Raw genomic sequence first — 16482 nt, forward strand, 5'->3', positions numbered from 1 at the left:
AAAGAAAAAAGAAAAAACACTGGAATGGGTTGGCTGGCTCAGCCCATAAAGGCTTTTCCTTGCATAGTAAGCCTGATGATGGACTCAATCTGGGGAATGCACAGGAAGCTAGAAGGAGAGAAGAACTCCACAGAGCTGTCCTCTGATGCCACATGTGCCAAGGTGCCAGGCACAACTACCTATGATGACAAAATGAAATAAAATAAAAGTAGTTCCTCAGCTTTGATACTGCTGACCTCTGGGCTAGTCAGGGCCTATCTAGGGTTACTGTGTGCATCAAGGGCTCAACCAGCAGCTGTAGTTCCATCCACCAATGACAAAAATCCAAATAAAATGTCTGCATACATCCCTAACCAGTCATCATCACTGTTAGATGAGCACTCTGTTTAATCCAGGGAGGTCCTGGACCCTGACTGGCCCAGCTTTAATCACAGCCTTCACTCAGTCACATGAGAAAACCCTAGCCAGACTCGTGAGCTGCTCTCATCCCCACCTGGAGAATGTTTTGTTGCTTTTTTTTTTCTGAAGTAGGGTCTCATGTAGCCCAGACTGGCTTCAATCTCCCCAGTGTGGCCAAGGATGACTTTGAACTCCTGATCTTCCTATCTCCAGCTCCTAAGTGCCCAGATGTCAGGCACCCAGTGGGGTCTAATTCTGCAGAGCCCCTAAACCAACAGCAAACAGTAGCTCCTGGCCAACCCCCACATGGTCCCTGGATCTGCAAGCAGTTCCTTGGACATATGGCTGTGCCCTCAGACACACTGCCCCATGCTCCCATCACAAACTCTTGAATCATATCCTTTCTGACAGAGACCCCTTGGTGGTCAGTTTTCATTGCCAACCTGACACAATCTAGGATCACCTGGGAAGTGAGGGGTTGTCTGGATCAGGCTGGACTGTGGGCATGTCTGTGAGAGGTTGTCTTGATTGCTCTGGGGGAGGCCTGGCAGCTCCTTCCCTGATGCCAGAATGCCAACCCCCAAGCCCCAGTCAGGCCCTGCTTTTGGTCCTTGGCAATGTGTTGGTCCTTCCTTCAGGTGGCTTCCCAGCAGCCGGTACAGAACCCTGTTATGGAACAGTCAGAGGTCAGGCCACTTGACCTTTGATGTACTTGCTTAGAGGTCAGAGAGAGATGCAGGAGTCTTGAAACTGTGTATACAGGACAAGCAGGATTTGTTTAACAGGGACATTCATCAGACATGGGAAATTAATGGCACATCTGCTGGACTGCCTTCAACACCCAGCCATCTCGATGGGCCTGTGCTCCTGCGTGCTGTGGAGGTGCTGGCAACTGACTTCCTATGGCATTCTCAAGATGTGCTTGTTTTCTATACCTGTTGCTTTAGACTTAAGAGGACACCAAATTTCTACACTGGCGTAAGTCTTCAAAGCTTACAAACAGCAACAGTGGGTGCCAGGCTGCCAGTGACCCCAGGTAATGCAAGAAGGAGCACGGTGGGGCGATGTTGTGGTCCATGCCCTTCTCATTCACCACTGGAGCCGGGGACCCTCCCTAGGAAATAAAGGGACAGCAGGGTGTGTCGATGTAACGGTCTTATTAAATAAGAATCACAGAGCCAAATGCAGAGTTAAAAGCCCAAGAGGTCAGAGCAGTAGCTAAGAGCTGAGACTAAAACAGTCTTCTTACCCCTTGCTGCCACTGCATCCTTCTCCTGAGAAAGAGACCTACTTCCTGTGTGTCTGTCTACTTCTGTTCTGCCTTCTCATTGGTTGTAAACCCAACCACATGACCTTCTCGTCTCTACCTGTCTGTACAGACCTCCAGGTCTTCTATGGTTGGTATTGAAATTAAAGGTGTGTGTCTCCATGCTGGTAGTGTCCTTGAACACTCAGAGATCTGCCTGTCATGTGATCGGGGATTAAGGGCGTGTGCTACCACTGCCAGACTTCTGCTATGGCTTGCTATTAGCTCTGACCCCCAGGCAACTTTATTTATTAACATACAAATAAAATCACATTTCAGCACAAATAAAATATCACCATAAGGGTGGAAGAGGAAAATGTAAACCTATTCCTTGCAGAAACTACCCAAGCAACCATAGAACTCCCTGAGGTCTGGGAAAAGGTCTGTGCTAGGACTAAAGTCATGTCACCATGTTGGATCGTGTTTTTCTTTAAAAAAAAAAAAAAGAAGAAGGAAAAAGATTTATGTGTACAAAGTGTTGCCTGCATGTGTATCTACACACCATCACACTAACATTAGTTAGATCAGGGTTACATCGAATGCAGAAGACAAAAATAATTAAATCTCAATTATAATAGAGTTAATGGGGGGACTGAAGAGATGTCTTAGTGGCTAAAAGCACTGGCTGCTCTTGCAGAAGACCCAGGTTCAGTTCCTGATGGCTCATAACTGCCTCTAACTCCAGTTCCGGGGCATTGCTCTGGACTTCATAGGCACCAAGCATGCACATGGCGCACAGACACACATAAGGTAAAACACTAGTAAATAAATAAATAAAAGTAAATAAAAACATGGGGCTAACAGATCTATAATTTAGGGATTTCTGTCTCAGTGGCTTTGGTTATCACTTCTCTCTCCTGAAGACCTGCTTTCCTGACAAGTCAGCCCTACTGGCTTCTACGATAACACCTACCTCCATAGGGCATGAACTAGTAAGCAGTAGGCCAAGGTTTCCAAAGCAATCTGCACCTCACTATTACACCTTCAGTATGGTCGTCCCTAAGTGTACAGAGTTGGAAGGGTACAGGTCCAAAGCCATAGTCAAATCTATTACTGTCCTCAGTAAACAACATGAGGGATTTTGTTTTGTTTTTCTGAAACAGTGTTTCTCTGTGTAACAGCCTGGTTGTCCTGGAACTCTATCTGTAATCCAGGCTGGCCTCAAACTCAGAGATCTGCCTGCCTCTGCCTCCTGAGTGCTTGGGGCTGTAACTCCGTGGTGTCTGCCCAGTGCTGAGGTCCTGGGTTCCATTCCCAGTGCTGAAAAGAAAACAAAAACAAATCCCCAAAACTCTAGTGCTGTGTACACAGGAGTATGCCACCATGCTAGTCTTGTATCTTCTAAGAGTGGCAGACATTGCATTTAGGGCTTGTTCTAATTTCCTACGATATGTGCTCTACTCTCAGTTTCTCTCAAGACCCTCATCCCAAGAAACCAAGGCTCTCAGTGGGTGCGGATGCCAGCAAGCAGCCCAGACAACTTCCTGCCTGGCTAATGGTGCCCTCTATGTGGGCTCACATTGAGAGTTCTGGCTAGAAGTTTCAGACTCCTGCTTTGCTCCTAGCCTTGTGGCACTTCAGCATTCTGGAATGTAGCCCTTCAGCAGTGTGTGGGCCTCTAGACATCCACAGTTCTCTTGGTTTTCCACATTAGACTTTGGCTGGAGTCCAGTCAACCCATGATGCATTCCTGGGGCCACCTACACTGTTGTTATTTTCTTTATTTTCAGTGCTGGGAATGGAAGCCAGGGCCTTCTGCAAGGTAGCCAAGTGCTGTAGCACTAAGCCAGGCCTGCAGCCCCCTGCTGGGGGATTATAGGCAAGGGCTCCATTGGTGAACCATACTGGCACCCAGCCACTCACTGTGAGGTTTTAGGCAGGGACTCCACCCATAAGCCACACTACTTCCACTTGGGAGAGGGAGTTCTGTGGTTGATATATTTGTACCTTAATAAACTTATCTGAGGTTCAGAGAATAGATCAGCCAATAGATTAGACATAGAGGCCAGAAAATGGAGGTACACACACCTTTAATCCTATCACTTGGGAGGCAGAGATCCATCTGGATCTCTGTGAGTTCAAGGCCACACTGGAAACAACCAGACATGGTGACACACGCCTTTAATCCCAGGACTTGATAGCTCAAGTCTTGCTTGGCAAAGACACACGCCTTTAATCCCAGGAAGTGATGGCAGGAAACAGAAAGGTATATAAGGTGTGAGGACCAGGAACTAGTGCCTTTTCAGCTTTTAGGCCTTTAGCAGCAGTTCAGCTGAGATCCATTCCGGTGAGGACTCACAAGCTTCAGTCTGAAGATTCGTGGAAACAGGATCTGATCAGGAGTTGTCGAGGAAACAATTACTCTTTGTAAGGAATCCCAGTTGAAAGAAAATTTACAATATCTACATTTATTTCCCAGTGTGTTATTAAATGGAACTTTATGTGTCATCACAATACAGTAGAAGCAGCGACGGGTCGGATAACCGTTTGTGAGGATGACGCGGCACAGTAAGAACTGTACCACAGGGGCTGTCTACACCTACCATGAGAAGAAGGATGCAGCGGCCTCAGGCTATGGAACCCAGAACATCCGACTGAGCCGGGACGCCGTGAAGGACTTTGACTGCTGCTGTCTCTCACTGCAGCCCTGCCATGATCCTGTGGTCACCCCAGATGGCTACCTGTACGAACGGGAGGCGATCCTGGAGTACATCCTACACCAGAAGAAAGAGATTGCCTGGCAGATCAAGGCCTATGAGAAGCTGCGAGCAGCCCGGAGGGAAGAGCAGAAACAGCTTCAGCGAGCTGCAGCCCAGGACCAAGTTCAAGGCTTCCTGGAGAAGGAGGTAGCCATCATGAGCCGGCCCCTCAACCCCTTCATGCCCAAAGCTGCCACCTTACCCAACACAGATGGTGAGCAGCCAGGGGCCAGTGCGGGTCCCCCAGGAAAGGACAAGAACAAAGCGCTGCCCAGCTTCTGGATTCCCTCACTGACGCCTGAGGCAAAGGCCACCAAGCTGGAAAAACCATCTCGCACTGTGACCTGCCCGATGTCTGGGAAGCCTCTATGCATGTCGGACCTGACGCCATTGCGCTTCATGCAGCTCGACGACTCTGGAGACCGCGTGGGACTCATCACACGCAGTGAGCGCTACGTGTGTGCTGTGACCCGAGACAGCCTGAGCAATGCCACACCATGTGCAGTGCTGCGGCCCTCTGGGGCTGTGGTCACCCTGGAGTGTGTCGAGAAACTGATCCGGAAGGACATGGTGGACCCGGTGAACGGGGATCCGCTGACAGAACGTGATATCATCATGCTGCAGCGCGGTGGTACAGGCTTCGCAGGCTCAGGAGTGAAGCTACAGGCAGAGCTGTCCTGGCCAGTGATGCAAGCCTGAGCTGAGAACTAATAAACCTGCCTGTGAATGGAAAAAAGAAAAAAGAAATACAATTTAATGCCAGGTGGTGGGAGAGCATGCCTCTAATCTCAGCACTTGGGCAGACAGGCAGATCTCTGTGAGTTCAAGGCCAGCCTGGGCTACAGAGCGAGTTCCACTAGAACTAAACTAGAGCTTTTGTTACACATAAGTTAAAGTTCATCAACACAGTAATGTCATTAAGAACCAGGAATGGAAGTCGTCGTAAGAAGATCCTGGCTTCTTCTGGGCATTTGAGTTGTTCTTCTCCTCAGGAAGGGCATCTTACAAAACCTAAGGATTTCATAAGAATCTATTGGATAGGTCTTAGGACTCTCCAAGATTTTCACTGCCAAAGGGCACATACTGGAATTATCTGGAAATATAAGCTCCAGAGAACAACAAGGACCTCATTAGTAAATAATTATCAGGAATAGAAGTGGCCAAGATGAGAAGATTTTAATCTTTCATTTTATCTATCATCTATCTATCTATCTATCTATCTATCTATCTATCTATCTATCTATCTATCTCTATTTATCTATCTATCTGTCTATCTCATCCTCTTTCTTTTTGTTTTAAGTCTAGCCACCCAGGCTGATCTCAAACTTGAGTATTTCTTTCTTTTATGTGTGCTACTGTGCTTGGCACCAAGATTCCATACCCTGAAGCATGCCTGAAACCTGTTAAATAAATCTCATCAAAAGTGAGTACTGACATAATTCAATTCACTCTCTCTCTATATAACTAAATTTACCACCACCACCACCCCCTCCCCCCCCCTGCCCCGTGCACCCCATGCTTACCTTGCACTGGTTGATTGGGCATTTCACATCTAAAGAAATCTGAAATACAAAATGCTATGAAATCTGAAACTGTTGATCCCAAGCATTTCATATAAGGGACATTCAGCCTGCAATTAGCATGTAATTAATAATTAACAATAGTGGTCATTTGCTGTTAGGACTCTTAATGCTCTTCACAATCACAAAGAAGGAAGGTGGCCAACTCCAGCAGTTCTCATCTCACCATCTGAAATGAAAGCTGGGAGGTTGAGTGAATGTCTGAGAACAAGGCTAGCAAAGCCCTGGCTCTGGAGACCCTGCCTTGCCTCCAGGCTCTGAGTTCTGTGCCATCAATCACCCTGTGCTGCCTTCATAAGACCCAGTGACCTTGACCTCACCTTGAGTTCAAAGCATTTTTGCATACTTGCTCTAGTTAGCTCCTGGGCCTTAATGGATTCTTTGGAAAGATGCTGGATTTTTGTTTGGCCTCAGTTTCTGACTGCACCCTGCAAGTCATCTGACAAAATCATGTTTGTTTTAGAGGCAAGTGTTAGTACTGCATTATAATCTCTGTAACTAAAGTCTGGTGCTCTTTTTCATGTTTAGACATAGGCAGCTAATAACAGAGCACAACTGAGTTAAATAAATTTAGAAGGATATGTGTTTTTTTAAATCTTAATACAAAGTTAACACAGATTTTGGGTTTATAAAATATAGAAATCAACATAATTTTTATTGACATACAGCTCCAGTAAAACTTAAAATTCTGTGAGATAGGCATAACAATATTCTCCATCAATTTTAAATTAGATTTATTATTGCTATTATTATTTCTGTGCACTTGTGTGACATGCATGCACAGTACATGTATTGAGGTCAGAAACTAATGTAAGGGATTGGTACTCTGCCCCCTAAAATGTGGGTCCCAGATCATCAGGCTTGGTGGTGAGTGCCTATTTACCAGCTGAACCATCTTGTCAGCTCCTCTGTCAAGTCTGAAATTTAACAGTAAGGCAGAAAAACTTTACTTGGAATTTAAATAAAATTGGGGGGGGGTTCTTCTTCAAGAAACTGAGGACTAGCAATGCTTATTGGGAAGAGGCATTTCCAAGCAGACCAGAGAATTTATGTTCAACCCTGAAATCCCACAAGGTAGCAGGATGGAACATGTTGTACCCCGAGTCCCCCAAAGACCTCCAAGAGACCAAATTCTGCAAAGTCTATTTATTGCTGCCAGTTAACTTGGGCATCTCCATCCATCTGATGCAGCAGAGCAGGAGAGACCCTGAGTAGCACTCAAGCAGGGTTTTTCTAATGGTTTGGGTAGAAGATCTAGGGGAATTCCAACTCTATAGCATTACAAGCTCAAGACTGGTGCTTACGTCACGTTAGAGATGCTTGGTTTGAACTGTTTAGAGAGTTGCAACTGAAAGGAAATTGCCCTGTCCTCTAGCAATCTATGTTATTGTATCCATTTGACCAGCAGATCCATTTCCTCTGATAGCTAGGCATCCCATTTTTATCTGCAGGAAACTCATTCCCTATGACAGCTATGGTATACAATCTATAACAACAGAAAATATCTCAGAGGACATATCTGGCGCTTTGTTTATTATGCCAGTTATGTTATATCCTTTAGGTCATGGCAGGAAATGCCTGGTGTGCAGCTCCTGACTGTCTAGGGGTGAGGGGGCAGCAGATCATCTGGTTGTCCTCTGTCTGACCCTTCTCTAAGATGGCTGCAACCCTGGCATCCTCTCAAAAAGACTTCCAAAGAGTTGTCCTCTTTAAATCCACATGCATATCTCTCCCTATCCCATACCCCAAAGCACATAAACTAAATTAAATTAAGTAATTGGTGAAATGATAAATAAAAAAGAAAGCGAGGTGATACTGAGTACCTTTCAGCAGGTCCTGCCAAGGTATGCCACTAAGCAACACACACCACCAGCAACAGTTAGTGCAAAGAGGTTCATTGGGGAATGGTGAGTGGAAGTGTGAAGGGCTATGTTGGAGTGGAGACTTAGAGAGACAGATTGACAAGAGGAAGAAGAGACACAAGAAAGAAAAGAAGAGGCAAGAGAGAGGAGAAGCAAAGAGATGTGAAAAAGGCAGAGGGATGGAAAGGGAGTGAGCTGTACCTGGCGGGCATTTTTAAGGCTGCACATGTGGCAGAGCTGAGGGTGGACAGAACCTGATGACAAGTGATGATGTAACTGCTGTGGTGGCAGCAGCAGATGTAGGCTGCTGAGGCATGGCAGAAACTAACAATTGGGGTGTGTGTCAAACACTGCATCCTGCCTCTACCTCCCTAGTGCTAGGATTAAAGACAGGCACCACCACACCTCATGATATGGATTATTTTTGATGTCTAAATAGGAGCTGATGAAAACATTTTCATATCTTTGTTCCTCAATCATCTTCATTATTTCTATTTTCCACATGGTCCATATCATAATAAAGTAACCATAAGTATATACTATAGGATCTTCTGACTACAAAATAGAGGGAGATAATAAAAGTGTTATAAATATGGGGGGCTTTTGTTCTATTAAAATATTTGCATAATGAGGAGCAAGCAATGAATGAGAACTATGAAGTATATCCCATCAAACTCATTTTTCCCCCTGTGGTTCGACTCCATCTCTTTTGCTACAACCATTAAAATAGCTCCACACTATCACTTTAAGAATTTTGACAAGTATATACACGTTCACATTTTTTTTTATCATTAATCTGCCTTAGCATTTTTGTTTCATTATTGCTCTAGGCTAAACCATTTGGGTAGGTTGTAGAATTTTTTTAACTTAGGCAGCATATAAAATCAGCAAACTTGCTGGATTCACTGTGTGCACAGTGAGTGCTTGCAGGGATTTCTCGGTGCAGCCTGCTGTGTGTGTGGATGCTGCTGCACATGGAAGCTGTTGCCCAGAAGGAAATGTTTGGTTTTCATAAGCCAAAGATGCACTGAAGAACAAAGGACTGCTGTATCTGCAGAGACAAATCTTCCAGCTCTTGGTTCATGGACAGTAAACATTAAAAAAAGGATTTTCAGAGCTATTTTGGGTTGCACATGACATCTGCAGTGTGTGTGTGTTGCTTGTGGAAAGATGGAAGAAGTTGAAGATCCAGAAAAACAAAGCAAAAACAACAACAACAACAAAACAACAACAAAACTGGAATCATGTTGTAGACACAAGGGCAGGACCCAGTCTAAAGACATTTAAATCAAAAAAGTGAGAACTCTATCTGGAAACAAGATGAAAAGCAATCACATCAGTAAACTGCAGAAGGAATTTAAACACCACAATCCTGATGCTCATAGCACCTCAAGTGCCCCTCCGGCCCAGTCTCTCTGCTTCAGGAACCATCAGATCAAGGCTCAGATACAGAGATGGCTTCCAGCTCTAAGAGGACTCCAGTTTTTCCTTTTTAGATATTACCTACTGGAAAAGGCAGAAAATACGTTGTGGGATCATCTCTAAGGGCAGTTTTGGCCAAGTCCTCACTGACACCCATCTCTTCCAGCCTTGCTGCAGCACAAAGCAAGCAGCTGCTGAGAAGCCTGAGGAGGAGGGGCTGGCACCTCGCCCCATCTCCCCTCAGGAGTAGTGACTGAGGTTCATGTAGAAGGGAACAAAGATTGATTTAAACTTTGAAAAGAACATAAAGCAACAAACTGACCCTCCTATTTTTAACTTGGATACCTATTATTCTGCCAAAAGACATTTTATATAACAGTTTTAATGTGTTACCCATTCCCCATCCAACAAACTCAGAAGCCAGTGTCTAGCTTAATGCAAGGAAAAAAGTGTACATAATATTTAAGATGCTGAGTATTTCATAGGAAAGCTGAATGCTGTTGTAAAGTACTCTTTAAGTGTTTTTTTTTACTTGTTTAATAACCCCAAATGAATGAAATAAGGGGATTTCAGAGGCTAGAGGTGCAATTGTTCTATGATAAACCATATGTAGTTTAGTCTTTCTGTGGAAAGGTTGTGGTTGAGGCATTTTTAAATGTGTGGATACACTTATTTTTCCTCATGATAATTTGTCATAATTCAGTAGCATGATCTGCCTCTAGAGACAGTTAAGTATTTTGGAATGCTTCAGCATTACCAAACTTCTGATGATTCAGACCTGTACTACTGACTATTAAGCAGAAGAGACTGAGATTTCTCCAAATAGCTTAGAAGAGGAAGCAATTTCTGAACACACAGGTAGCATCGTGCCACCTCCCTTCATCTTAATATTTGAAAAGAAGACTTTATGTGAATCTTCTAAAACAGAACCGGAGCTCCTTCTGGGCAAGGCAAGCCTGTAGGATGGGCAAGGTCCTATATGGATAGTATCAAAACATCACCATACAGTAGAGAACACATGGTTAGAAACATTTATTAATATGTGTAAGTCCTGGGGATGCACTGGGCATAGCTGATGCTGCTTGAGGCACATTTCTTAGAGAACTTGCAGTGTGTAAATAATTGACATTGCTGTTAAATGACTATCTGGGACTCACTGAAATCTGTATGATTCAGTTCTAGATCTGGATTTCCTCAGTTGACCTTTGTGGAGGTTTTATCTATAGAGTAGCACTTTGCCTTGTCTTGACCTTATTAGGATTTGGGCTTTTGTTGCTTTTCTCCCACTATTTAAAGTAGACTTAAGAGAAGAGTTGTATATTGAGATTAAGTTGGCTAGTTGAGTTGGTTTCTTGGTGTTGGGCTTCTGAACATCCAGGTAGCTGAATGGAATGCCTCACATTAAGATCTCAGAGAGGGTTTCTCCATAGAATGCTCCTAAAGCTGTCCAATGGTTTCTTCTCAAAATTCAGGAAAAAACAACACTGCCATGTCAGACATCTCTTAGAGGGAAGGGTACATGCTGCCTTAGTATTCTGTCACTCATGATTATTTTTGAAAACTGGATTTTTAAAGTCTGTAAGTGTTTCACAACAAGGAGAGCCACAGTTTATGACAACCTGTAGTTTTATAGTTTTACCTTGTGTGCTTCTTCCTTTTGTGAAAAACCTACCTAGTACAAGCCACCATATGCACAGTACCCAATGATTGATCATCTTTATTTCTGCATTTATATATTTATTATTAGACCTCAACTCCATCTTCTCCCACTCAACTCTGCCTGTAAGCATACTTTATCTAGGCATGCACTTTGTATTAATACACTAGAAATCTACAAATATGTCATACTTTTTATACTCTTGGATAGTTATTATCAAAACCATTACTCTAGGGTATTGAATAAATTTAGTTTTATTAGAAAAAAATAAAATAAACAACCTTGGTATTTTATGCCAAAGTAGGATAGTGAATTCTGATGTAGCCTGAGAAAAAATCTGGAGATAATATTTAAAAGTAAAAGTAGATGAAGCTTTTCATCTGCTAAGTAGCATTAAGTTAGTTGGTAATACTCACCTATTTTACTTTTATGTATACTTGTGTGTGAATGTTTTGCTTGCGTGTATATCTGAGTACCAGAGGCATGCTTGGTACGGAGGTCAGAAGAAGTCATTGGGTCCTCTGGAATTAGAATTTCAGATGGATATCAGCCCCCTTATGTGTGCTGGGAACCAAACCCAAGTGCTCTTAACTACTGAACCATCTCCCCAAGCCCCAAACTCATACTTCTTAAATTTAGCAGATGGAATTGGTATTCTGAGTTACCTATCTGAGACAGCCTTATGGAATTTTATCAAATGTTTTGTGTCATAAACCAACGGGAAACACCTTTTCAGAGATTTGAATGAATCCTTCAGGCTTTGTTCACAGTATTCCTAATGGAAGCAGATGACAGAGCCAGAGCAGGTCATTACTCTACATCTCCCCGATGTAACAGTCATGCTAAAGGAGTGAGAGGTCAGAAGGCATCTCCAGTATTCACACTTGCAGTTCACCAGCTCCCCTCTGCTGTGGGTAGTGGTAAACTTTGTTCATGCGTTTCAAGGCCATTTTCACTGTTTTGCTCTCCCAGAACCACAATGGGCAATTGTGAAAGGGCGTGGGGAAAGGACTAATGTAGTGCAGAAGGGAGATTCCTTTCTTTCCAGAAGCTCATCATTGTTACATTCTCTAAATCTGGCTGTTAACATAAAGGCTAGGTCATGAAGACTGGAGGTGACCATGCCATCCACATTCAAGGTGTCAACCCCCTATGTAGCCCTGGTTAGATGGGAATTCACTTTGTAGCCAAGGCTCCTGGAACTTGCAGAGATTCATCTCTGCCTCTGAGTTCTGAAGTTACAGGAGTGCAACACCATGCCTGAATAAAGAAGAGTTGGAAAAGTGAAGAGTTGAAAATTGCTTTTTTATTCATAAAAAGTCTTCAGTGGGGACTTTTAAAAGGCAGTCAGAAAATGCAGTGTATATATTTAGCCAACTATTAAAACGCTGACAAGAAGCCGGGCGTTGGTGGCGCACGCCTTTAATCCCAGCACTCGGGAGGCAGAGCCAGGCGGATCTCTGTGAGTTCGAGGCCAGCCTGGGCTACCAAGTGAGCTCCAGGAAAGGCGCAAAGCTACACAGAGAAACCCTGTCTCGAAAAACCAAAAAAAAAAAAAAATAAAAAATAAAACGCTGACAAGAATAAAATAATTAACAAAAAATAACAAACACGAAGCAAACAAAACCCCAGCAAAGAAAAGACCTCTCCAAAAATTTAAGCTACAAATATCCTTCTACTCTAGATCCAACAAATCAATGGAGCACATTTGGCTTTCCAAAGCACAAAGATGACTCAGACCTCCTCTATAAGTTCTTTCTCAGGACCAGGCATGCCAGTCCAGGCTGTGAAGCTGGAGAATCCCTAGTCATTTTCTTTATGGAAGACCCAATGACTGACTCACATAGGTGTGAGGGAGTGCTGTAGTCTCTGCAGTGCATCATCTTCAGCAACACTTTCGCGAGACATGGAGTTGGCTTCAGCATTGCCCTGGGGAGGGAATCCTATTCTCCATGTGGTATGTATAGATAACAGCATGACAGCCATGCAGGCTTTCTTGTCAGATTTCTCACCACATGTGGAGGACTCAGACAGCTTACTAAAGACATGGAGAGTACACTGACAGAGTAACTCTGGCTCACCAACATACCCTCCCCATGCTGCTGTGCCCCGTTTGAGGACCACTTGTTAATAGATGGCTGGGTTCTGAGTAATCTTGGCAGGTCCTCTGTCGCTCAAGCTTCTTTCTGATGATTTATCTTCTCCTGGAATAATGCACCAACAGACACATGGATCCCTGCTGATAGGTTGGGAATTTCCTCACTGGTTAGTTCACAGCTACAAGATGTCTTTTGTTGAGGAGGTGTTGATGCTAGAGTAGAGTTCTCTTAAGTGGTGCTGTCAGAGAAAGAATGGCAATTATTCCCATAAGCATCCTAACTCTGCCATGGCCTAGACAAAACCAGGGCCTATTCACTCACGGGACACCAATGTGAAGTAAGAAAGACCACCCCACGGATGCCATGGTTGCAGGGGACAGGAGTCAATGGTGGCTCTTTTGCCTGGCACACTTAGTGTCCCTGCTGAAGAAGGTTTGTCTGCAGCAGGCTCTGACCCTGGGCTGTGGCCTGTTCTAGATCATGCTGGAGTGTTTTAGACCTAGGAGAGGAAGGCAGCTGGAACACAGGCCTGGTGGGGACCTGCCATGCCAGCATTTGAGTCCCCACCGGCTCCATTCAGCTGGACAATCAGCATTACCTTTCAGCTGAGCTTATTCCTTTCTTCCTCAAGAGAGAAGGGCCAGAGAGCAGCTGGCCCTGGATTTTTTCTCAGCCTTTAAAAATTGCTAGAGATTGAACTGAGAAATACACACCTAAACTAAAAACAAAAACAAACAAACAAAAAGAAACCAGCACATTTCTCCAATAGTTCAGATACATTATTTTGAAAAAAAAAAAAAAAAGCAGCATAGCAATGTCAGAGTCACAGTTCAGGAGAGCTATGCATGGCCTTGAACAGATGCCAGGCAACTCAGCAACCTTGGAACCTAACTGTATGAGGCCCTCTAGTGGTGTCTACACAACACTGCAGTGTGCAGGCTCTGTTTACTCCTGCAGTACAGAAACTTCCTTGGCTTCAACCTGTCAAACTCTAAACCTGCTTATTTCCAGAGAAACTTTCCCACAGCAAACAGATGCACACTGCAGAAAACCTGTAATCAGTAAGAAGGGGCTCCATGCAAATCTGCACCTTACCTCTAAAGGTGCCATCCTGAAGGAAAATGAAGAGGCAGGAGGGCACACTGTCTTCCATCTAACACTCTCCCTGTTAGGTTTGGGCTGCCATAGGAACATGTGTGGGGAGACATAAAGATCAATGAACTCAGGACATATGAGAGCTCAGAAACGAAGAAGGGGACACAATCTCTAGCAAGATTAAGGATAATACGTATTTTTCCTGGACAGACATTTCTGTTGACTGAACCAGCTCATACACTCAGATGTTCTTTCCCTGGCTGTGACTGAAAGGCCATGCAGATGGGCAGAAGTCCAAATAGGACAGAGATTCAGGTAGAGGGGAACTACTGAGTGCCACTCCCTCCTGGCCTGGGCTCCTACCTCATCTGGGAGACAGAGAAGTAATGCTGTAGCTTTTCTGCCAAGACCTTGTGCTTGGTGACCAGATCTCTCTGCTTCAGCAGGTATTGCAGTCTCTCCTCCAATCTTTCCTGCTTCTGTTTAGTAGAAGATTATGTTCTTAGTGCAAGGATGAACACTCATATGCACACATACACACACTCCTAAACACACACACTCTTGAACACACACGTACAAGCATACTACATTGCATTCACATGTTTAGGTTCCCAGAAAATGCTAATATAAGAAAAGATCACCCAGGACATTTAAGAAGAAACTGAACATTCCTTAGGTGGAAGAACACAGTGGGCAGGACAGATGGACAGACCAGTCAATGAAGTGCACAAACCTTGTAAACACAGTGCACAAAAAATGGACTTGTGGGGTGTTTGGCCCATAAGCCGTGCCTGTTCATCAAGTTCCCCAGTCCATGCACTAAAGGCTTGGGTCCCCAGCACTGGACAACAGGATGGTGGTGAAGCAGCCAATAGCTTCACTCAGTGCTTTCCAGTGTCTCCAAGGTAAAGAGCTTCCTCCAAAAGGAGCTTTCTAAACCACAGGCTGCCTCACTTCAGACACAAAGCAATGAGCCCAGGACACTAGAAAATCCTCAACCAGTTGCCAATAGAATCCTTTCATCCCTGTAAGGTGATTGTGTCAGGGATTTGTTTGAATAAGAGAAGGTTGACTAAGTCATAAATGATTGCATGTATTATTTCTTACTGAACAAGATTCCATGGAAAGCCCAGACCACATTGTACGTTTACACTCACAGATGATGGGTATCTGAATAGTTCTGACTTCAGGGCTGCTCTGAAGATGACTGCTACAACCCTGGTGTCAGCTAGTTTCTCTGTGAACAATTATTTCCCATTCCAGAATCACTGGGTTACTTGGGGACTGCAGTTCAACTTTCTGAAAAATTGTACATAGCTTCTCATGGGGCTACACCATTTTACAACACCAGCAATGTCTGAGACTCTTTATTTCTCCTAACCCTCCATAAGGCCCATTTTAACTCAGACTTAACAACTTTGGAATAAAATCAGTTACTGAATGCTGCAGACACAGCAGAGGGTGAGTGCTTTAGACTGCAATGAGCGTAAGTGGGATGCACTGAGACAACCCTATTTTCAAACCTCAGCATGGCTATGGAACTTCTGCTCAGCTGAGATAAAACCACAAGCACCCCTACAATTCAGAATCTCTCAGGGAATAAAATTCAGGCCAAGCTTCAAGGCCAAGGTCAACTCAGCAAAGGTGAGGCCAAGATGGAAAGAAAATGGTAGTAGGCCATGAGACTGAGAATAAAGCAGAGTGAGGGACGGCACCTGACCATCCAGTGGGCAGTCACCATTCACTAAGAACAGAGAAGGGACACAAACCCTCATCCAGGCTTTCCTACCTCTCAGGCACCGTGATATGCCTCACCAGCTCTTTCCTCACCATCATCTACTGTAGAGAGCAAAAAGCCATATGCACACAGGTAAGTACTGGAGAAGCCAGGAAACTAAAACACATAGCTTACATCTTCAATGGAATGAGGAGCACAGCTGCTTTTCCTGGAATGCTAGGAATGATGTCATTTTATAACCTGGTGACCCTTTGCTGTCTGTTGAGACAGGCTCTGCCATATCTCACAGAATCAATGTTATTACTAATCCAAGACCTAGTCCCCTAAATCTTGAGCTTTTAGACCATAAACTTACTCTAAAGACTGAAGTCACTTGTGCGTTACAGCAGCCTAAGTGGCTTCTACGTTATCTTACTGGTGGCTAATCCTGATGCCCATAGGTATTATGTTTACCTCAGTCATGCTCCCTACAGCCTAGATTGTGGGCACCATCTATGTGTCAACTGTACCCATTCTAGTGAGAGAAGTCCAATGTACTTTGTAAGGAATCTCAATGTAAACATACCTTAAATTGTTGTGGACTTGGGACTGAGTTAATTGTTATCTGAATACTTTTTTCAAAAAT

At 44.1% G+C, this 16482-nt stretch overlaps 1 protein-coding gene and 2 pseudogenes across 11 annotated transcripts in view; 2 read left to right on the forward strand and 1 right to left on the reverse strand.

Moving 5' to 3' along the window:
* Positions 1 to 528: 528 nt before the first annotated feature.
* On the forward strand, positions 529 to 5843 carry LOC143269252 (nitric oxide synthase-interacting protein pseudogene; annotated as a pseudogene). Its single transcript, XR_013045667.1, has one exon. The product of XR_013045667.1 is annotated as a nitric oxide synthase-interacting protein pseudogene (transcript).
* Positions 5843 to 9908, forward strand: LOC143269281 (SIN3-HDAC complex-associated factor pseudogene; annotated as a pseudogene). The gene has a single exon (XR_013045685.1). The product of XR_013045685.1 is annotated as an SIN3-HDAC complex-associated factor pseudogene (transcript).
* A 2303-nt stretch (positions 9909 to 12211) lies between these two features.
* The window catches only part of LOC143269256 (disks large homolog 5-like), a 340382-nt gene continuing 336111 nt past the window's right edge, over positions 12212 to 16482 (reverse strand). For 4 of the 9 annotated variants that reach the window (XM_076554331.1, XM_076554333.1, XM_076554330.1 and 1 more), the window contains exons 5-7: positions 14483 to 14598; positions 14120 to 14203; positions 12212 to 13262 (exon numbers count right to left, since the gene is read on the reverse strand). In XM_076554331.1, the coding sequence (XP_076410446.1) occupies positions 14122 to 14203; positions 14483 to 14598 (198 nt within the window). In that variant the 3' untranslated portion in view covers positions 12212 to 13262; positions 14120 to 14121. The remainder of the gene's footprint in view (positions 13263 to 14119; positions 14204 to 14482; positions 14599 to 16482) is intronic. The other 5 variants (XR_013045672.1, XR_013045671.1, XR_013045670.1 and 2 more) reach the window with 2 other exon arrangements.

Source organism: Peromyscus maniculatus, chromosome 18 (assembly GCF_049852395.1).
Source record: "Peromyscus maniculatus bairdii isolate BWxNUB_F1_BW_parent chromosome 18, HU_Pman_BW_mat_3.1, whole genome shotgun sequence".
NCBI classification, from domain to species: Eukaryota; Metazoa; Chordata; class Mammalia; order Rodentia; family Cricetidae; genus Peromyscus; species Peromyscus maniculatus.